The following is a 23,275-nucleotide window of genomic DNA, read 5'->3' as shown; positions in this document are numbered from 1 at the left end:
TTTCAGAGCCCTACAACCAACACGAATACAAGCAATGAACAAGCAAAAAATACGGCAAAGATAAGAGTAGTATGTTCTCCTTTTCTCTGCTAGCGCCGTGTTCAATACACAGATCATAATTGTTTTCATATGCGGACAAGATGCTGCTTCTACCACTGACGCCTGTCTCCACGGTCCCCCCGTGAGTCTTTCGTGGGCTGGCTATCTGGGGATGAACCCACACCATTTTCCTACCTTCTCGACCTGGGGATACATGCTCAAATTTACAGCTGTAGAACAAACATACAGACTTCAAGAACTTGGTGATTCAAAGAGCTCTCAGGAGCTACTGAAGAGTTCTAAGCAACGAATACTGTTGCTTATTCCTAAACTCATGACAAATGCCTGATTTATATGGAAACTTACAGGTGACCAAAAATAAATAAATAAATGAATACTATAAAAGTAACAATGGATACAGAGTTTAAGGCATGTGGTAGAAAAGAGGCTTCCAAAGCCAGGGCCACCAATTCAAGGTGCTGTCGGCTCTACCAATTTGGGAACATCATTGTTACTATTTTTAAAGTGTGGCTTCCGTATATATTGTGGGCTCAACTTGTGCTGCTGTGTGTGCCATCGACAGGCAGCACATTGTGTAATCTTTACAACAATGCCCAGCGGTAGATGTCATCGTCCCCATTGTCCATCGGAAAAAGCTGGGGCTGCGGAAAGTTAAGTTGGGCAATGAGAGGTCACACATCCAAGGAGAGTGAGGCCAATCAGTGCTCTTTAAAATTATACCGAAGACCGTCAGTTACCAGTGGGCAGGAAAGAGGTGGGGAGGTGGGGAGAGTCGTATCAAAATGGCAGCATGCGCTAGGCTAGAAGAGTTTTCAAAGACAAAATTCCCCGCATCCTGGGATGGCGCCTACACACCATGCTCCCGGGAATCTCAGCGTGCAGTGAGCCTTGTGAGGGGAACTTTCATTGGAGGTGTGCTGTGTGTGAAGGATACCGGGGTGGGTGAGCCATAGAGAAACACAGCATTAGATGAATTGGTGGAGGCCTCTGTCTGTCCTGGGGAATTGATCTCCAGGAAACGTGTCTTAACTCTGAAGACAGGACCAGCAAGCCTTAGAGAACAAAGTAGGACTCAATACAGTCACTTTCTAGACATCAGCCCACGAGCAAACAGCTGTAGCCCTGCCCTGCCTGTCGCCCCTGCCACCTAACAGAGTCCCGACCCATCAACAGTGTGCTGGCACTCCGTGTGGCGTGGAGACTCGCCATGACTCCTCCGAATCTCTGGATGACTGGTCCCATCTGGGGCAGCTTCCTCTGTCCTGCATCCTTTCACCCTCTCACTTCAGGAAGCCTTGGAAAGAGTTTGGGACCCTTCATGCCCACTGCTGTTTTCTGCTCCTTTGTAAGCGTCTGGACCCTACTGTGCCACTGGCCTTGCTCACGCCTGTTCTCCTGGTCCAGCCCCTCCTCCCAATCCGGGCCCAATCACAGCAACCCAAAGAGTGCCGTGTGACGGCCCCTCCTAAGAAGGCTTGTTGTTTCAGGCTTTCTGTCTGAGGTTACACAGGCGTCGTGTATTAAAAACTGACAACCCAATGTCCTCCTGACTTTGCAAGGGAAGTTACAGCTCAAACCTATGAAGCAACACTGCATCCAGACCTCTCAAGGCTTTTAGTAAAAAGTAATACATATATATAAGATTATTTCAGGATTGTTCAAGTTGGAGATTACCACCAAACCTTTCAGAAACAGGATTCCTTCATCCTGTTCTACACAGTTCATAGTGGCTTCTCGGAGCTAGAAGAGACAAGAGGTGACTTAGATCCAGGCCTTGCCACCAGGCCAGCTGAGATGCCATCAGCCTCCATTAACTAGTCCTCAAATGCAAGTTATTTTAAACCTTGAGTCTGTGTTTCTCCTTCCTGGACTCAGCTTTCCTCAAACAGAGGATGGTTTCTGTCTGTGGGCCCATTTTTCTCTGCAACAACACCCATCCAGGTGTAACTTCCCGTCTCCCATCCTTCCTGGATTTCTCAATTTCATCCCAGGAAGAGCTTCCTCACCCTTCCTATTTGCAGGTGTGGGGATGTGTGTGTGTGTGTGGCAGAGGTTGTTTGTGTATGTGTGTGTTTTATGTAGTTCCTGTAGATTTGAGGTTTAGAAAGAAGAGATAGAGCATTGGCCTGGCCTGCCCTATTTAAACTAGAAGTCCATCTTTCACCCTCTATATGATCTAGTAGTTGGGACAACACTTAGTATTTATGACAACACTTCATTATTATACAATTCGATTTGCTAAAAATGTTTCCCTTATATTAAGTCCAAATTCAGCTTCCGCTAAACTCCACTTATTGGCCCCAATTCTGTCCTTCAGATCAACACTGAACAAAGTGTATCTAATTTGAAGATAACTCTCATGTTCTCATTATTTCTTGTCTTCAGGACAAACATATTCAATTGCCTTAAAAAAAAAATCTCTGACCAGCCATTTAGACCCTTCACTGCTGTAGTTGCTGACACCTCCTGACCTGGCTTTTTATTGGCAAATTTGTCAACGAGTCTTTTAAAGTGGGCCTCTGAAACTGAACCGATGTGGATAGTCTGACCACTACAAAGTCCAGCAGGACTCCTGTCTCCCATGCTCTGGGTACTCTATTTCTAAAAGCACAATTCAACATCCCCAGGTCGCTCTGTAGAGGACCGAGCTAACAGGACACCTTTCCTTCTTTGCCCCATCCGGCGATTCTTCCCCTCCCCTACACTGTACGTGTGCACCTGCTTTGGAGAATCTAAAATCGGGACTGTATCAGCTGCTCTCTTCGATCTCATGTTGTGTTCAGGCAAGGGCTGTGGACAGGATCAGGGACAAGCGCCTTATATCACCAAGCAGCTCCCCTCCCCACCCCCTCCCCCACCGCCTGTGACTTGGGGAGGAAGCGAACTCCACTGCAGGAGCGTTACTCGAACACTTTCACTGCCACTGTGGAACTGCTGAATAGAGCCATCAACTTGGAAAAATCTCTTGTCTTCAAGTCTCTGACTCCTTTAAGCCTTCCTCCTGGCTGACCGAGGGTCATTTATCTAGAGGGCACTCCACCCTTCACTACCGAGAGGTCAAAACCTATATTCTGCTTATCACACAAAACTCAGTTATGTTTTCAATGAAATAACTAGGCTTCTTTCTCTGTTAGAACAAAATGTTGCATCCTTTTGAAGATCTTAGAGGGCTAAAGAGAAATCCTTATAAAAGAAGCCCTCGGGCAGCCTTCTGTGGATTTCCACGGGTCTTGGTCAGTTTCCTAAACCCACTCACCACTCTGGCTGGGAACAGGGCACAGCCAGGCCAGGTGGCACGAAGACCTGTCAGAGTTTTGCCACCTTTGACAGTGTCACTCACAGGAGCAACCTACAATATTAAAAATGCCTCTTCCCTGTTGCCTTCAACAAAATCCTAAATTCAGTATATTACGTTTTTTTAAGTTTTAACAAGAAAGGGAATATAGTAAAATGATCTCAAAATGCAAAAGGTAAGTTCATCTCCCAAGAAAAAGGCAGAGCACTGAATAGCAGAATATGTCCTTTTATAACGCAGCTCCAAATTTAAACTTTGTCTTTTAATGGATAAAAATTCTTGAAAGGCCAAATTCGAGTTGGGGAATCAAAGACAAAAGGAAATAATGGTCTGATTAATTCAGTGAGCTAGTCTACATAATTAAGACTCCTATACTTTTTCAGGTTGTCTTTTTTTAAGGTCATCCTCTGCATAATTTCTACAACTTTTCATTTTATTTTAGCCGAACAATGTGTTCGTTTGAAAAGAACCTTCTGGATATAATATCAAAGATTTTCCTACCCTGCTTGGGGGAAGGAGAGAGCTTTTACCACTGCTTTTTAATTTTCCCCCACAGTAAGGACTGTGCTTAAATAGCTCATTAAACTATTTATTATTTGTGAGAAGGACACTGGATGAATGACTGTCTCCACATTGCAACAAGTCAATCATAAATCTAAAAGGTTAACAAGAAAAACTTAATCAATTTTAAACAAGTGAATCATGTTAAGATTCAAAATGCTGTTTTGCTTGCTAGTTACCGACATGTTGATCTGATTCGACGCTTTTAGAAAGAGTGAGGTCAATATTGTGAAACAATGATGAGGGCCACTGATTTTATAGCTTGTTAAAATTTTTAGTATAAACCTAAATTTTGACTGTCCACACTGAAACCTAATACAAAATTACTTGGACAGTTCATTTTCCTTATTTTGTACAATGGAAAAAAAACTTAAATGCTTGGGTGTAAAATCATTCTTATTATTAAAAAAAGAAGAAGAAAAGAAAATCTAGTAAATGCCTTAAATACAAAAGATTACTGTGCAGATCTAAGCCTTAGGAACTGTTTCTTGGTATCATGGTTATTTACATAAAATTCTTTATTGACAGCATAAATTCACCATTTCATTTATTATTAGCTGCCAATGCAATGAACACTGTAAATAAGAAAATAGGAAATTAATTTCAGATTTATAACTAATGAGATGCCAGTGTCTCTTAAGAACACTTGTGGCATCTCTAAGCTGTCTTAAAATGCCAACTTAGAAATGGAGGCAAACCAGGCACAGCATTCTCCATCCTTCCTCTGAGCTCTGCTGCTTCTCCCCTTGTCTGTTTAATTAAACAAAAAAGATAAATACAGGACTTTGGAAGCCTCCAGGGATAGACACCACAAGTGACAAGAGTTATGGTCAAAGGCATAAAGTGGGAAGGGCTGAGAAGCCGGCGGAGAAAAACGAGACTTGCTTAGAGTGATTTTCTTCAAGTAAATGAGAAGATGAAGTTATCTAGGAAATGACTTTGGAATTGCTTTTATGTACTCTTATTTATTAAACTGCCCTGGGCATTTGTATCCTTTTAAGGCTTAGAAGCTCTTATTAAAACCCTAGTTTAAAATGAACACACACACACACACACACACATACATGAATGTCCACCTCGTAACACGGAATTTTTTGGTCCACTGCCACTTACCTAATCTCCATCGCCAGAGATTTTCTAAAGTAAAAGACCAGTATTAAACAAGGTGCGATAACTGAAATTAGGCATGGATGGGACCTCTTTCAATCTCCACCCCTGGAATACCACATTAAAGATTTAATTCCACAGAGATGCCGCCACACTGAGGTATCAGATGCTTGGCTTCTAAGTCTCTTCTCCTGCAGTCTTTTCCTGCTGCTCTCATATAGGGTGATAAATGTCTCCTTAATTTGCACAACAGTTTTCAATTACCCTCACAGGAGACCACCTTGAAGGGGCGAGTAACAGGTTTAGTCATGGTTTCTATTTTTCTATTTGAATCAATACATTCTAGTTAAACGGACAATTAATAGGTCACTTTCGAAATAGTGGTGTGTCCGTCCTGGTTAATACACAACCCCCACAGTGGATAAAGGGCCCTATGTATTCAGCCAGTCCTGTATACACTCCGCTCGTCCACTAAACCCCCTTTTCAGGTGGACAGGGTTATATGGGAAGATGAGCTAGAATGAGTCTATAAAAGTCAGTTTCATTCACTGCTTTATTTTTCTGTCAAGTGCTTTAAAGGGTGTCCAGAAATTCACTTGGAATGTGAGACAGGAGAAAAGACCGACACACAGGGCTGCGCTTTATGACCATACAAAAGGGCGACTGACCCTTGCCCAGGCCTTCTCCCTGTGAAATGGTTCCTAAAGTTCACCCGCACAGTGAAAAATCGTGGTGAGGTCGCGTGTGGATGAGTCAAGTGAAAGTGACGATTGGTCACGGGCCTGTCACCCATTGTGGCCGGCCCCAGCCGTGTAAAGTGCTCTGTGGGAAAGTACCGGCCCCCTAAAGAGATGCCCAGAAGCTTGCAGCTCATTAAACGGCCAGCATTTGCTGCCTCACTTGTCAGGAATCATTCTGGTGAGCAACTGCTCTCCCGGAGCATTCATAAAACGCACGGCGAGAGGCAGCAGGGATCTGAATTCAGCAGTGCCAGCACCCCAGACTTTGGCCTGACTCTCCTGTTTCACTCCTCACCTGACAGAGCTGTTAACACAAATCAATGTTTTCTCTCGGGGAAGCTGAAATGCATGTACCCCTCCACTGGGCTTCTTTATCATAAACTCGAATCCCCTGCCTGCAGATTCTCATTTGACCTAGAAATCTCAAGATCAAGGGGGATTCTATTTTTATTTTCAGTTAGACATTTTTTCCTTTTGCTGGTGTGTGCGCGCGCACACTCCGCAAGTTTTTGAAAAGTCTCGTCCTCCCTCTTCCCCGGGCACTATTCAAATTGTGTAATGTTTGAAGAAAAGCTCTCTTGAAAATATTTCCTACAACCTCGGTTGGCTTTCTTCAAGATCAGAAGAGAAGGTATTTATCTCCTTTTCCAATCGTGACAATTTTTAATCATTTTCTGTGGACACCTGGTGACTTTCTGTGTCGCATTTTCAGCTGAATGGAAATTCTACAGAGCACCATCTCTTATCCTGCCTTCTTTTCTTTTTCCTTCTTTAATTGAGTATAGCCACACATTTCAGAAAGAGCCAAACTGGTCCCTCTGAGATCTTTTATATCCAGTGGAAAACAAGTCGCCTTCCGTGGTGTGTCAGCCCTGGGTTTCAATGCCATCAGAAAGGGCTCACAATCGCTCAGTGTGCTGAGGTTTGATAAATCTCTGGAAACCTCCTGAATAGGACCGCTGTGATTTTTAGTGAGGAATTAGCTCTTTGCCATTGCATTACCAAATCAGTTTTCCAGAGCCCATTAAATCCTGCTGCTTTGGTTTACAGAATAACTGAGGCATTGCTGATGAAGCATTAAAAACTTACTTGGAAAAGCAGTGGGGGCCGCAGGGCGCCGACAGGACCCCCCGCAGCACGCCGAGCAGAACGGCGGGGCGCTCAGAAAGGGAGGTTTGGGAGGCACTGCAGAGAAAAGCATTGATGTCATTGATTAGCCGTTTCTTTCAGACAGTCTTCAAAATTCCAGCTTCCCCACAGTCACGGAGTTAAAGCACTACACCTTCTGAGCCTTGAGTTAAGTTACAGCTTTTACTGAAATCAAAGTCATTTTAAAGTAGTCTTTATCCGTAAAAGAGCTTGCTGGATAGTTTAACCAAGATTTGGACACACTGTGGTGGTAAACACTCAAATGATCAAAACCAAACGTAATAGTTCATTTTCTGTGTGGTTATTAGTCGTAAATACCCAATACTCCTTTATTTAAAACATCCTAGGGCAACACTGTCCAGGAGGACCATCTGTGGTGGTGGAGACGTCCTACATCTGCACGGTCCTATATGGTATCTACCTGCCACACCACCGAGCACCACCAAGCACTTAAAATGTGGCTAGTATGTCTGGGTAACTGAATTCTTAAGTTATTTTGAATTTAAATAGACTCGTGTGTCTAGAGGCACGAAACAGCACAGCTCTAGAGATAATACTTAACAAGAAACAATTTGGATGTTACGTGCAGAATTTTCCTTTTTTTCAGATTATATTACTCTACTGTTTATTCTCAGAAGGTTCTTTGAAATCCATAGGTAAGTTGGGTCTCAAAATTGATAACAGTTAATTTACTGAGAAGTTACATGATACAAAGTGTTTTTTTCTGATCACTTTTACATGTTTAAAGGTATTTGAGAATAGTAATAACATTTTACCTCAAGTGATACCTAGTTAATTGGAACTCATTTGTGTTTATAGTATTCAGAGTTGCCATGTAATTCTGCTTTGCTCATTTTATTAAAATATGCTATTTAGAATATTTTCAATACATAGACATGGAATAGTTATCACTACTCTTGAAAATAAAATTTAAACTCTGTTCCTCAGTACATGAAAAATAGCTATAAAAGATTTCAGCAGAACATTACTGGCTCTTTTTATTCACCATTTACTATATGCCAGGCTTTGGACCATGTCCTTCAGTATAGTGGGGTTTAATACAATGTAAACATGGGTGAGATTTTTCTGAAAGTGGGTAACTTGCTTTTACCATGGCATACCCAGCAAAGCAGCTGGCACATTCTTAACAGTCAATAAATTTTCAATAAATGAATGAATGATCTTAAAACTAAGAAACAGGAAACCAGGAATCAACCCCTTCTCTGCCCACTGAGACACCTTAAAACATAGGATCTTCTGTAACAGATGACCTTGAAATCTAGAACGTAACTTGAAAATAAATATTCTTATTACTCTCCCTTCATTTTCAGTGGCAACTTCTTTCTTTTCTTAGTCACATACAGTGAATATTATTTTCACACAAATACATGACTTTTTCAACAACACAGTAATTTCAGACTCATATATTAACCAATTGATAAGCACATGTTTATTTTACCAATATATTTGAAGGGTTTATCAAAATAAGTATATTGCCCAATAAGAACTTTATGGTCTCAGGGTCCTTAATGCCTTCAAATTGTAAATTAATCATAATGCAGGGTCTTTTCTATAATACAATAGAAAGTTGTAAACATCAATGCATTTAGCTTTTTAATATCTGGATTTTCAAATAATAAACTGTCTTAATGCTATTTTGAAAATACGGCAAAGTATGAAAAGGAGCCCCACGCTGGTGTTCAATAAGTTCTATTAAACTTTTTGAAAAGTTTCATTGTTATCATAAGTTGTTCTAATATTGACTAAAACCCCCTTAGAAATGATCGGTCATTTTATTTGCATTCAGCATCTTAAATGACATGACAAGTGTATGGCATTCTTCAGGCAGAGTTATATTTTCCAATATTTCTATGAATATATGAAGCACTTTGAAAAATGGAAAGATATTTCCATGTATAAAAGTTGCCTCATTAGGTTCACTCTCAAGCATCTCTGTCAACTAACTCATTTCACTTCCAAAACAGACACTCTGTGGATAATTAAGTTACGGCTATTGTGCTGTTTGGCACTTTTTAAACTGAGGTAAAAGAAAAAGGCTCAGCAAGGTTGTGTTTACACGCATACATTTAAACATGTCTCACGATAGTTGGAAACAGACACAAAAAGAAACGTTTTAATCCATGTCAAGCATAGAAAATAAATATGCTAGGGATACTATTAAAATAACAATGACGGTTATGTACAAATTACAGGTTTTACCATTCTAGCCAAAATGTTTCTCAGGCTAACCCTAAAACCCAAAAAATGAAAAAAAAAAAAAAAGGATAAAAAAGTGAATGGTTCACTTGCAACAAATGTTCAATTAAATTCATTTGTGATAAATGAGGTTCTGAGAAATATGATGATCTTAGGGTTAAACTTAACCAGGAAATGCTTTAATTGAGCGGCGTGTTATATTGCTAAATACTACCCTGTCTTAATAGAATAAAGCTGTAATTAAAATGCCATGCTGTCTACAGTAGCAACTCTCATGGCTGAAGAACTACACGTGTGTGACATGACCAGGCTTAAAAGTTCTGTGGAGCATTTCTTCACCTCATTGACACAACGTGGATTTACACAGATTAGTCAATTCCTAATTTCTATACATAAATACACCTTGTTTAAGCTGGTTTATGTGGAAATCACTGTGAAATTCCAATTAAGTGCTCCATTTTTCCTATGTGCTCCTGCAACGTAAGTCAAATGCTAATCCTGCTGAGCGGGTGATTGCAGGGGTGTTGGTGTGAGGAAACAGCCATTTAAAAGAAGGCAAGGCCTTAAAAATATATATATATATATATATATATATATATATATATATATATATATAACACTTTAAAATGTTTGTCAACCACTTTTTAAAGCAATGAGCAAAAATGGAAACTCAAGTGTGATAAAAGCCAAGTGACAAGCTAACAGATGTGTTAGAACTTTTGTAAGCCATTAAGAACCACTTTGAAGACTTTGAAAAGGGCAGAAAACAAGGCAATTTCAAGCCAATGATATGCGTTTCAAAGCCCATCAGCGCAATCAAGATGCAGTCCCTTTCGCATTTACCGTGTTAGGAACAGTTCAGCGCAGGCTTACGGAACAGTGTTTATGATACCATTTAAGGAGTGCCTACTATACACCAGGCTCTGGACTGGCTAGGAATTTCGCACCTGCCATTTCATTCATTCATCAACATTCCAATCTCAAGAATGGGTATGCGCCTGGAATGTGACGATGACTGTTTTCAGCACATTTTTTAAAAGAGAAAAAACATAAATATTTTAGCATCATATTTAGTTATTGGCCATGAGGGGTAAGGATTTCAGGCACACAGACTGCCAGTTATTCAGGGATGGAGCCTAGAAAATGGATATCTCCACATCGCCCCAGCTTTCCATAAGAGAAAAACAAATGATTTTCCCTATGGAAGAGAAAACACACACTGTCAGGTTCCACAGCGTGATGACCCGTTCTCAGCACAACACTTCAGGATACTCCAAATTTCATATCCCGCCAACAAACCTAACTTCCAGTTCCTGTGGGAATCTGTTTCAAGTTACAAACAGATGAATTAAAATTTTTGGAACAAAACTATCTGACTCCGAGTGACTAAAATCGCTTATTCGCAGAAAACTTCATGAACTTTTCACTTCATCAGATGTTCTGACTTATCTGAAGATACAGAATCAAACTAGCTATTCATCATTCTGAATGTTTAATTAAGATGGGAACTTAGAGTCAACTCAATAGTGCACTGGTCTGATTTTTTTTTTAAACTTAACTAGATGGTTCTGTGACAAAAAGTTTCCCAGTCAAGGCTGGTTACCAGCCTAGCTACAGAGAAATTATTTTTAAAATGCCACAAGCTAGAAAGCAAGCAAAACATTTAAAAATGTTTTTATTATTATTTTTCAGTCTTCTTTACTGATGGAGAAGAACAGCAGGTATCTAAGAGGGGTTTGCTGTCATAGCAAACTGTGGCACTAACTGACTCGAGCTGAAACTTTAAAGGAAGAATACTAAAAACCACTAATAAAACCTCCAAATAAATTTCAGGAGCCACTGTGATGCTATGCTGACCGGGCAGCAGATTTTAAGAAGGATGAGGAGAACTGAGAAGAGGTTCCAAGAAGTCTTACAAAGGCAACCAAAGGGGCAAAAAAAAAAACCTCTGGGAAAGAATAAAATGGAACGACTTCAAAAGGATGGTTTTAATGACCTCCTACAAGTGCAGGGTACACGGGCACCCGGAATAGAGAAATCAAAACTTCTGACCTTTAAATACGACACAATTGAACACATTATCTGGAGTACAGTGGACACCCAAAAAAAGACTCTGAAGAATGACAACCACCTGTCTTGAGTAGTAAGACTTAAGAAATATCACTTATGTAATAAGGTGTGTTTGTCACACAGCCTGGAAGTAATTCATTTATGTGATCCACATGCAAACTTCCCTTCAGTCACAAGGGAAAGCAAGTCAGGTCATCCTTTACCTTCCTGCTCCCTGGAAAACAACAGAAGTCTGCATTTTTTTTTTGTCTTGAATATTTCAGAGACAGAAGAACAGAGGCCTTAATGTTCCGGTACAGCTCATGAGAAGATAAATCAGGAGCAGTGTCTACTTACTTGATTCTGTCCTTTTAACTCCGTGCATATAACATTTACTGCATATCTATCAAGTGTCACATAACACCCTGCATGCTGGGACAACAAGGATGAAGACGGAAAGCTTCCCTCCCTGGAAGAATTTCTATTTTTAAATGTTCCTTAACTTCCAGATTTGAATCGGCAGATCAAAGAAATGAAATGCAAATATCTCCACACTCCGAATACAGTTTTGTTCCATAAAATCTGAGGCATTCCCCAAGGACATGAGATCTAAAAAAATTCGTACTATGTGTTTCCCTTACCAATGTTTCTCAACCCTGAATACACATCAGAATTATCTGAGGTGCTTCTCAAAGATGCTCGGGCCCCACACTAATTGGGTTAAATCAGGCTGGCTAGGAGTGGGCCCCTAGAATAGCATTTTTTCAAAAGCTGCACATGTGATTATGATGTACAGTCAAGATGAGACCACTGGAAACACAAAACAATGCCTGACATGTAGAAGGCATACAGTAATGTCAGCCTTTACGCCTGCCATTACTATGTAATTTGGAATCAATTCTAAGACGACATGAAAAAGAAGCAGCATGGTCCAGACTTCCACTGAAATACACAAGCCAGTACAAAGAAAAGAGTATAGTTAGGAAGCTGTTGTCAAAGAAGGCTTTAAGCAGGAAAAACGTCCCCATCTGGACTTTGATTTGGAAGGTGTTTAGATGGCCAAAGAAGAGAGAGAAGGCACTCTAGGAAGGACAGGTGGCCTGAACAAAAGGAAAGGAGGCAAGGATGGTGGTGACACGTGGGGCAGGTTAAGGGGACCAGCCTGACTGCTGGGACAAGGCCAAAGGTGTGAACATTAGGAATGTGGTTAGAGCTAAACGCCGTTGATGGAATGAAGGTCTTGAAGGACAAACTGAGTATTTTTATTTGATCTGCTAGTCAAATGGGGATAATGAAGGTTTTCCTGAATAACTTGATGAAAGCTCTGTTTTTTAAAAACTCACCTAGCAGGAGAGGATGAGAGGTGGTGGGACAATGGGGGACTTGCTGAAAGGCTCCTACTGCAGTGAGAGGCTATGTAGCAAGAGGTAATGATAACCGATCGTTTGGACACTCCCATGAGCATCTTCTCCTCTGTCCTCACAACACCAAGTGGGTAGAATCTGGCTTCTCCTCCAGCTGTGGGGCCCTGGTTCATTGCTATCATCAAAGGCGGTTCCTTCCTCTGCTGCCTGTCTCTTCAAGGGGTCTCCATCAGTGCCGAAAAATGAGCTAAATGTGAGGAAACCCCTTGCTCTTTGTATCATAAAGTCAATGTCACAGAAGAGAATAGCATCACAGAACCGTACCCGTACTTCTCAAAACTCCGAAATCCTCAACGTAGGCTCCTTGAGTTCCCAGCTGTACCACAGTATGTGATTCACTCCTGCGCTGGTTTACTCCAGCCCGAGACAGACCTGGCGGGAATTGTGTCTCATGATGGTTATCCTGATTTTACCTCATGGCAGATTTTAAATGGCTGCAAATTACTTGGCACTCCTCCCTTTGAGGGCCACCTGTGTTTCCCCTTCTCTTGTATTTGGGACGCTCCTGCTGCCTTGCTTGACCGAGGGATAGGGAAGAAGTGACATTCCGGAACTTGCAAGGCTAGGTTATAAGAAGACTTGCAGCTATCGCCTGGGTTTCTTGGAATGTTTGCTCTTAGAACTCTTCCTTTCAGAGCCCAGGCTCCACACTCCAGACACCTGGGAAGTCCAAGGCTGGATGCTGGCACAGCTCTAAGTGAGCTCCCAGACAACAGCCAGCATCACGGTCAGCCATGTGAGTCCCATGGACGTCTATCTTCTCAAAGAATAACTAATTCCTTCACATATTTTAATTTAAAAAGTATTAGGGATTTAAAATTTTAAACAACAAAAAATTCTGAGTCTTCTCAAGAGGACCAGCAGAAGTGTATGTACTGTATATTCTATTTCTGATGGCCGCTTAAAATGAATAAAATCAAGGTCATTACGGCATGGTGCCTGAACATGTGAAAGAAAAGGGAAAAACTGAATTCATCTTCGGAATATTTATAAACAAGAAGGCAATTAAATATTCAGCAATACATAGAAAAGGACCTGAATTTTTTTTTCCTTTCCTTTTCCCAGATGCTTTGATTCTGAAACAAAAGTCTAAAAACTTACAGAGGCTTTTTGATCTTTGACTTCAGAGAGAATTTTAGTGCCTTAAGTTTACTGTTCACATAACTCACAAAAATAAAAAAGTGTGCCCCTGAAATATTCCCAACTATTAGCCGGTTGACAAAATGAATAATGCTATTAAAAATAAAATCAGTTATGGGAACCTTATATAAAGTGATGAATCACTCAGCATTGCCAAATGAAGTACTGACTGGAGGCTAAAAAGAATGAAAGGGAGGGATTTCATTAAAAGTGGAAACATTACTGAAAGTAAAATAAAATATTTTGGAATGAAAAATACAAGGATCTGGTGAGCATGTTATATGTTAAGGCAAAAATCAGATTTCTTACTGAAAGAGTATAAAATGGAAGCACAATCTAATGAAGTCTTAAGGATTCTAACAAGCATTTCTAGATAAAAATCATATTGTTCCTTTGTACAATTGGCCTTTTTATTCCTGACAGACTCCAGGTGTATTTGAACGAAAACAAAGTCATTTAACTGATTTAAAAATTGTGCATCTTCACTACGCAAAAAGAATAAATAAATAACACTGTAATTAAGAAAAAAAACACCTTTATTTAGAGCCTCTGTTATCCCAAGATTAAAGGGATGTACACTATATTAAGAACTACATATCAAATCCCCTCCAAAGATATAATAAAATGGACTCTAACGTTATGGGCGATCAGCAAGAGAAATGGGGTGGTGGAGAGCAGATTGAGGAGTAAAGGAAGCATTTCCCATCCCTCACCCTAACATAAGGACACATTTGTTTAACTATTGGAAAGACGATATTTCACTTCTGTGCAAACTCTCATAGCCAAGAATCGCAAAGTATTTTAGGAACACAGCGACTACCTATGTTCCTTCCCTTACTTTCAAGTTGCTACCACTTCTATCCTTGTTCAGCAGCTAAACTAACCATTGGATGTCTTCTGACAGCAAAAAGAGACTTTTTTTTCCTGGTGGGCACAAGAACAGGAAAGAGGAGGCTCACTCAAAGGGAATAAATACACCAGAGCCTAAGGCACAGCATTGGTAGAACATCTGAGCCACATTGATGGCAAACAAGTGTAGCGAAAAACCACTGTTGACAATTTTAATGTTCCTTTTAAAAGTAATTTTAATTGAAGTATAGTTGATTAACAATGTTGTGCTAGTTTTTGGTGTAGAGCATAGTGATTCAGTTATACATGTATACATTCTTTTTCATAGTCTTTTTTATTATGGGTTATTATAAGGTACTGAATATAGATAGCTCCCTGTGCTACACAGTAGAACCTTGTTGTTTATCTATTTTATATATAGTAGTCTGTATCTGCTAATCCCAAACTCCTAATTTATCTCCCCCACCTGTCCCCTTTAGTAATCATTAGTAAACAGACTCACAGACGTAGAAGACAATTCTTTTAAATTGCCCACAACATACAGCATCCTTTGGCTTCCTACATGTAACCCTCAACTCTCTGTATCCTATGTTTTTTTCCTGCATAAATCCGTACACAATTTTCTGGGCATTCAAACCAACATACCTCTTAAAATAACGCTTAAATCCCTAAACTGAGTAAGTGTTAAGGGAAAAGTTCTAAAATGTTCCTACTTGCCTGCTAGATTTGTTCCTGTTTTATTATTAAACCTCAATAAATAAAGCTTCAATACATGTTAACAGATTAAGACTTTTTGCTGTTAAAACAAAGTAGAGAAGCATACTTTAGGGATGGAGAAATAGATAAGTGCTAAAGTCAGAGGCAAATTAAATGTACGGAAATTGCTACCCTTTTGTAATTTCAACTTAGACATTATTTGGTTGGGAGTGTGGCTGACTCATTCTGTACCAGAAGTAAAAGGACTGTCTATCAGTCCTACCGGTTCTCTTCGCTGCAAGAAGTTCTTGAACCTGAAGAAGTTGAGTAACTTGGGGACCATATAACAATTTGTTCAGAGCTGACTCCTTATGAACTATGTAAACATTATTAGTATGTTAATATAAATCTAGAGCTATGTTAAGCAGATTACAAAAAAAAAAAGATGTAGTAAGACTATTGTTTCATATTATCTACAAATTCCATCAAAGGATGTGTGGGGTGATGGCCTGAGCACAAAACTGCTAGAATGGGTCCCAGCATTATCTTTTTCTGGATCCCCCATTCTCTCTGCCCTAGTTCTGAATGCGCATCAAAGTCAAGATCCTGTGATTTTAATTAGCCAAAACAAACCTAGAGCATAGCCTTAGCAAAAACAAATGACCAACTCTGGCTTATTAAATCAGGTCACAGTCTTCAGCTGAACTTGAAACCCCACTTGGAGCACAGATCCATCTTCTCCTCCCTCCCCAAAATGCCTAATATGTAAGAGAAGCTATTTCATTGCATGGTTTCAGTGCATCTCAGGGAAAGCGGGGGGGGGGGGGGGGGGGGGACCAAAACTCTGCCAGTTGGAACAGGAAAACATAAGTGCAAGCAGTTTAAGAGAGTCGAGGATTAACAGGTCAATAGTAAGCAGGACTGGGAGGCGGACAAGGAAATTAGAGCGCACATTAAGTATTAGGGGTAAGAGACAATCCTTTCAGGGCACCAGAAGAAAATACTACAAATCTGGTTCCACTACGGTACACCTTCCTTGACAAAAGTACTTTAAAAAGAGAACAGTTTAACTCACCTATCCAGAATAAACATTTGCTTCCTAATCCTTTTATATGCAGCGCATGGACTAGATTTAATAATCAGTAAATTGCTGAACACTGGAATTTGACACAACATTGTAAAATGATTATAAATCAATAAAAAATGTTTAAAAAATCAATAAATTATATTCAGGAAGTTACCTTTATTTCAAACATTTTCTAAAATGTTTAAAATAACAAATGTTATTGAAAATCAAGACTATCTGTTCCACTTCTTTGGAAGAAAATTGGTGGCCTAACCAAGAGAAATTTAAATTGTTCCATTCTTTACATTTTAAGACCCTCTTTTATATACAAAAACATGAATATTTTAGCCTAGTGTAATAGTCACCAAATAATAACTTTAATGAACTTCTAGGGAAGGATCTCCGACAATTAGGATTCCTGGTTCCCACTAATAAACTGTAACAGATTCAAGATTATAGGGTGAAGCACTGACAGCCATACTTTCACCCATAATCTGTAAATTTGTCACCACTTTTTGGACATAGAACAAGATGAAGGGAAAGGCCGATTTCTTCCCTTTTGGGTTCAGGTCTAACATCACAATCTGATTTGTTATCATGATACATGGCACTGGTTACCCCATCAGCCCTCATTTGTTTTCTTATAACCAATGAAAGTCTGATCTAAGGAATATGAAGATTTGGGGCAATTTTTTTTCGTCTTTCACAAGACCATGGATGTGTAAACCGATACTTCAGATAGAAACAAAACTGGCAAGTGGACTTATTGCAGGAAAAAAATTGGCCTGTTAGGATTAAAAATGAGGATTAAAGCAGCTAACAATTATGAAAATGCTTGGTAAGCCATGAAGTTGGACAGAACGTGGACTGTAAGCTCCACAGGGGCCGAGGCAGTCATTATCCCAGTGGCCTGGAACAGAGCCTGACACATGGGAGACAGTCAGTAAGCATTTGCTGAATGAATGAAGTATCTGGTGTAATTAATAGTGGGTAACAAAAATAATGAAGCAGAAATGCATGCAGGGGCATAAATCCCCTAGTTAAATGGTGCTGTATTTCACCAATGCACTTTAAAACTCTGCAGTTTTCTTATTCAACATTGAGACTGGTGCACGTCATAAACTAAGGTTGAGAAAAAAGGGGGTAATCAATACAATGAAATGATTAAAAAATCAAATTTTGGAATCCACTCCTAAGTTTTGTCTGAAGGATCAGAACTGGTTGTTCACTGACATTTCAGAAAGAAATACTGTTATTTTTCTGAAAACAGTAGCTTTTCTATATCTCTCTTATACTCTTTACAGAACATCAATCACTATTTCAACCTCATCTAATTTTCAGGTGATAGCTAACAATATCAGCACTCATTATAACTTCATAATTCTACACAGTATAAAAGAATTCCCAAAATACTTGGTAAGGCAAGAATCTCTCATTTAAATAAAACCGGAGCACTGTTCACAAGCTACATTCTCTGTCAAATGATAAAAGTAAATAGATGTAAATGCTGCATGTTTGTGGGTACAAATATACAGGGTTTTAATCTTTTGAAGATATTTTTCAGGTTTCAAAAATTAGATGCACTCTTTAGAAGAATGATTTTTTTAAAATAAAAAGTTATTTGTTCAAATAAAAATTAACCTAGGAGAACATCAAATGTTCAATGAAGACTAAATAAAATATTAGGAAAAATATGTGGTTAAGCTGTATTAGAATACTTCAAAGTTAAATATGAATTCTTATACTTTCTTAATTACTCCAAAAAGCATTTTTTGCATTTTGATACTTTAATAAGTGTACAAGACTGAATATACTCTTGAAAATAAAAAGAATGTAGTAAGGAAAACCTTTACTCAAAAACTGCAATATTTTGAATAAAAATAGTTGTAAAAAGTTATTTTTCAGAGTTATTAAAATATCTGCATTTGATTTGCATTTAGTTTATTTAAATTTAATCTGGAAAATCTACAAAGGTTAAAATTAACTTTTTTGAGTAGCCAATCATGTTCAAGAGAAATTTAAGAATTCTTGAAATATACTTCTCTGAATACAATGCCAAATCGCCAAAAGTTATGAAAATCACCAAATTTTTTTAAATGTTATTTTTATTAGACATTATTTACTAGCTCTTGTCTAAATGAACCTGCTTTATAATGTTTCTAATCTTCCTAGTACTTCAAAAAGAACAGAGTGGCCCAGATTTCCAAGGCACATAAACTTTGCTATAACTGTATTCGTTCCTCTCCCAGGGTGCAAAAAGGCTGCCTAGCATTTAGGTTTTACACTATGTGAAAGAGACCGGTGCTCATATAATTATATTTGTTCCATTCTGTTAGTAACTATTTCAAACTGAAACACCAGGACAGGTTCTAAACATGTTAAATTCTATAAAGCCATTAGCAATACATTTGATCCGGCAGTTTGCTGGGACAATGGAATCTGCTGAAAAAGCGTCTATTAGTCATTCTGGACAAACCCACAGGGATTAAAAGAATGAGTTAAGATCGTCTAAGGACGCAGTAAAAAATAAATAATTAATCCAACTGGATCTCAGCTTCTGAGACTCTTAAGAGACTTCTTCCCTTTCTCACTGCCAATTTCAGCTGCCCCTACTTAAGCTTTAGCTAATATTTGACCAAACTGTCCGCATCCTCTTCCTAGTTACATCACTTAGGTTTTATGCGGGAATTCAAACAAACCAAAATTGCCGTTCTTTTGGTAAATTCTCATTTATTGATGAACTTCCTACTCCAAGTGCCAATTCAGCTTTCGGCTCAGCACGAAGACAAAGTCGCCCTCGATTTCCTTGCGCCTTAGTGACCCAAAATACAAGAGTGCAGAAAGCCAAAACTTTGCGCAACTCTCCTTCCGAAGGTCTTTTCGAGCGATCTCCAACAGCCCCGACCGTCGCCAACAGTTTGAGAGGCAGAAGCTCCCGAAACCGGCCGCGCGGGGCTCTCCAAGCCAAGAACTTTCCAGCAAGCGGGTGCCACGCGGCCTCCGGGACAGGAGCGGGCGGGCAGAAACGCTGAACTTGGGAAACCCCGTGAAACTGGTTCAGCGAGCCGGGAGGTCTCAGGAGGGGGCTGCCCTTTCCGCTAACACAAGGAGGTGCCCTCGGGGTTTCTCCGGAAAGGCCCGAAAATCAAGGTAGCCCTGCCACTTGTTGAAAGAAGGGGACAGAGGAGAAGCTGGTGGGATGGGATGAGGGGGAGGTCACCGTTAGTGGCAGTACTCTCCTTACCCCGGAGGCGGCATCTCCGTTGGAGCTCGAGATGCCCTCGCACGGTCCCAGGCCAGGGCGGATGGGTTCCTGCACACGCGGGGGGGCGCGCCCAGGTCGCGGGACCCGCGAGCCAAGAGGCACAGCGCGCGGCTGGGGAGGGGAGAGCAAGCTCACCTGGGGCTGATGGCTGGAAGGTACAGTCTCGGTCCCCCGGAGTCCGGCCCGGCAGCCTGGCGCCGTCCGCCGAGGGGCTGAACACCTGAAACGCCCACCGCGTGCCGTAGGGCGCCCCGCCCGGGCTGACCGGCTCGGCCGCGGGGCACAGCTTGAGGGGAACCGGGCTGGCGGGCAGGGGCCGGACCTGCGCGCCCGCGGCGAGGGTGGCGGCCGGGCCGTGGGGCGGGGGCGGGGGCAGCCCGTGCGGCTGGGCGCCTCCAGCCCGCAGCAAGTTCTCGATCAGGAAACTCTTGCCCAGGTTGCCGAAGCCCGGCGCGGCGGGGAAGTTCAGGAGCGCGGAGGAAGCTACCACGTCCCAGTAGGCGCCGGCGTGGGCCGCCACGGCGCTGGGGAGCATAGTGCGGCGTCCGGGCCGGCTGCACGCCCGCCTCCAGCCCGCGCCCCGCGCGCCGCCTCCCGCCGCCGCCGCCGCCGCCGCCCGCAGCGCTGGAGCGCGCTCAGCCTGGAGAGGAGGCGAGGACACCGCGGACGCCCGCAGGCTTGCAACGGTATTATTTGTTTGGGCTGGGCGGTTTTTTAAAGGAGGGGAGGAGTGAGTGTGGGAGGGGGGAGCTGTGCGTTTCAGTGCAGGCTCTGGGGGCGCCGGGGGAGTTCCTCCAGCTCTCTTTGCAGAACCGTACGGGTTTTTTTTTTTTTTCTAGAAGGCTGGAAGGTGTGTCCAACCCATCCATTCCTGTCACCCAGCCCGCAAAGTGACAGACGCGGCCAACAATAAGGGCAACCCCGAGAGTCCAAGCTTTGGCAAGGGGAGGGGACGCGTAGCGGGAGGAGGTGGGCGTGGAGGCGACGCGAAGCCGGCGGTCGCCCCCCTCCCAGCGGCCCTGCCGACCCGGCCCTCGCTCGGGAGCCGGCGCAGCCCCCGGGGCGCCGGGGCGCGTGGACGCCGGCCAGGAGCGCCCGGAGCGCGGGCGGCGCTCGCATCTGGGGAGCGCTGGGCGCACCACCTGTTGCGCGCGACCCCTGGCTCTCCAGTGTTGATGTCGCTTCAAGAGTGGATGGCATCCGAGGGAAGTGAATGGGAATCACTAGTGTCTTGAAGGGCCATAGTCATCGGAGAAAGTCACACGTCTTGCTGAGACTGTGGTGGTGGTACGAATGAAACGTTACCTTTTCAAGAGTGGGGTATTTGCGTATTGGGTAGCCCATGGGGCTTCGTTGTTTTTGTTTTGTTTTGTTTTTAAGAGGAAAGGAAATGAGTTTTTCTTGACGATCTTTTAAGAAATTTCTCAGTTTTCATTTCTCAGCTTACAGCAGTTCATTTCCGGTCGCTTTTTAGTAAGATTTGACTTAGGAATCACTCCAGAAGAGGTGATCTAATGCATTTTGATCTAGAAAAGGGGGTCCTGGAGCTGGTTAAATGGCAAATGACGGCAAGAAAGCCGCCACCAAATCAAAGGTGTTTGAGTTCTCTGCAGAGAAACCAGAGTGAGAACACTGAACTCTTTAGGATTATAGTTGCTCTTTTTTGTTTTTCGGTTTTCCCTAGAAATGTGTATATTTTTCAATTTATTAACAGTCTAAATAGGGACTAGACAGGTGGAAAAAAGCATGTGTGTCATTAAAAGTTCCGTTAACCACAAGGCAACCGCAAAGCTCCTTATTTTGGAAACTGTCAATGGAGTGTTTAAACTGTGAGTCCTCTGTCAATTAACACTTACTATTGCCACTCTCTTGTGCAAATTTAGATGAATTTATTTAGAATACAGTTTTTAAAGGATGTCTGCAAAGTTTGGGAGTCACATGTGTAGTTTTACTCTTTGCCCTAAGAATAATTTTGTCCCTAGCTTCAATTTACTTAAAACCTGGCTAGAGTTGCCAGGTTAATGAGATAAAGTCAAAAAGTCACTTGGTTGATTTGTGTTTCATTGGCACTTGGTCTGCCTAAAACTTTTTAAAGTTCCATCTTCCCCACCGGCTAGTAAATAGGGACGAACAAGGGAGGCAGAAACCAGTTCGTGGATGTTAGAAGGTCAGTAGAAGGTGAGAGATTGAAGAGACAGTGGGGGGAGAACTAAAGGGTCATAGGTTAAAAGAAGAGGTGATACAGTGGTACGATGAGAAAAAAAAGACGTACCACAGACAGAAGGCTGAAGGTCAAAAAGAGATGGGGGTCCAATGGAGTGAAGAGCTGATGAGCCCGCACAGGCTGGGTGGGCTGTTTCTTGGTAAGGGAGTGGTCCAGGCCCAAGACCCATTTTCATACTGCCGAGTGGGAGATGAAAAACTGCCTTTCCCAACAGTTCTCTTTATCTTCAATTAACATCAGTTTTTGAGTGAGTAAATGGACATTAAAAATTAATTTTTCAGTAGATAAGTAGGTGGTGTTTCAGATGTGGAGGAAAGCATCCCCACCTTCACATGGAAGCCTGTAACCTCCAGAAAGGAGCCAAAGGCTTCATTCTGAACCAGTCCTGCATTCAGTCACTGACTTAGAGAACTCATTGCCCAGAGCCAGCTAGAGGGTTAGCAGTATCCGGGGCTGGAACGCTGTCACATTTCCTCCAGCGAACCTTTCTTATAAAATGGGAACTTGAAAGGGCCGAGAGCAGGACATCATTGAGCTTCCAAAACCTATCATAGGACCGTCTCTGTCCCTGCTTGCGCATATATGTTTAAATGTGTGGTGGGATTCAGTCTGACACTTGCTTTCACATCCGGTGCTAGTAGGGTTATGGGGATGGCTCTCTATCCCTTAAAGTGCTTAATTAGCTGCTGGGAGCTATTGCTATTTCTGCAGAAGAACGTAATAATTGAGAATGCACAAAGAGGCTTAGGCCACTTTGCCACAGTGTTTTCATTCCTTGAAGGACCACTTTGGCCTATGCGGAGATCTGGTCCCCCGGCAACCATCATCACAAACTCAAATGCCTTCAAGGTCAGATGGGGAGAACCTCTGGGACAGCCAAGTGTAAAATAATAGTGCAAGTTAGCTATTAAAGAAGGCAGGGAGTGGGAGAGGAGGAGGGGAGCCCACCAAGCAAAGTGTATGCCTAGACCTATGTTGTCATTAGGCTAGAGAAGTAGGCTGGGGCCAGGTTGTGCCTTGCGTGTAGCACTCAGGACTTTGGACTTTGTCCTTAAAGCAATGAGAATGGGCATAAGGGAAAAAAGACTGTAACTGTGTGTGGTGACGGATGTTAACCAAACTTATCATGGTAATCATTTTGCAGTATGTATACCTAAAACTAATAGAATGTTGTATGTCAGTCATATCTCAATTTTTCAAAAGCCATGAGATGTGATCTCATTTTTGCGTTTTAAAAGACCATGCCTGGGATATGGAGACTGAAGACTCTAATTGGAGACCATTAACGTAATCCAGATGAGAGGTCCTGAGAGTTTGGGCTGGGTTTGTGGTAGTGATGATGGAAAGAAGCTGGAGGATTTGAGAGCTATCTAGAAGGCATCTGTGAATTTAGAGTCTCTCCTACGGAACCAGCATGCTTAGTTTTATCAGAC

At 41.8% G+C, this 23,275-nt stretch overlaps 1 protein-coding gene across 1 annotated transcript in view; it reads right to left on the bottom strand.

The window, feature by feature from the left end:
* Positions 1–20,231, bottom strand: part of DBX2 (developing brain homeobox 2) — a 31,923-nt gene extending 11,692 nt beyond the window's left edge. The window contains exons 1-2 of the mRNA XM_072972944.1: positions 19,754–20,231; positions 6,853–6,948 (exon numbers count right to left, since the gene is read on the bottom strand). Of these exons, the coding sequence (XP_072829045.1) occupies positions 6,853–6,948; positions 19,754–20,153 (496 nt within the window). The 5' untranslated portion in view covers positions 20,154–20,231. The remainder of the gene's footprint in view (positions 1–6,852; positions 6,949–19,753) is intronic.
* Between the last annotated feature and the right edge of the window lie 3,044 nt (positions 20,232–23,275).

Source organism: Vicugna pacos, chromosome 12 (genome assembly GCF_048564905.1).
Source record: "Vicugna pacos chromosome 12, VicPac4, whole genome shotgun sequence".
Classification (NCBI taxonomy): Eukaryota; Metazoa; Chordata; class Mammalia; order Artiodactyla; family Camelidae; genus Vicugna; species Vicugna pacos.
The sequence above is the reverse complement of the archived record's forward strand: the minus strand, read 5'-3'. Positions and strand labels throughout refer to the sequence as shown.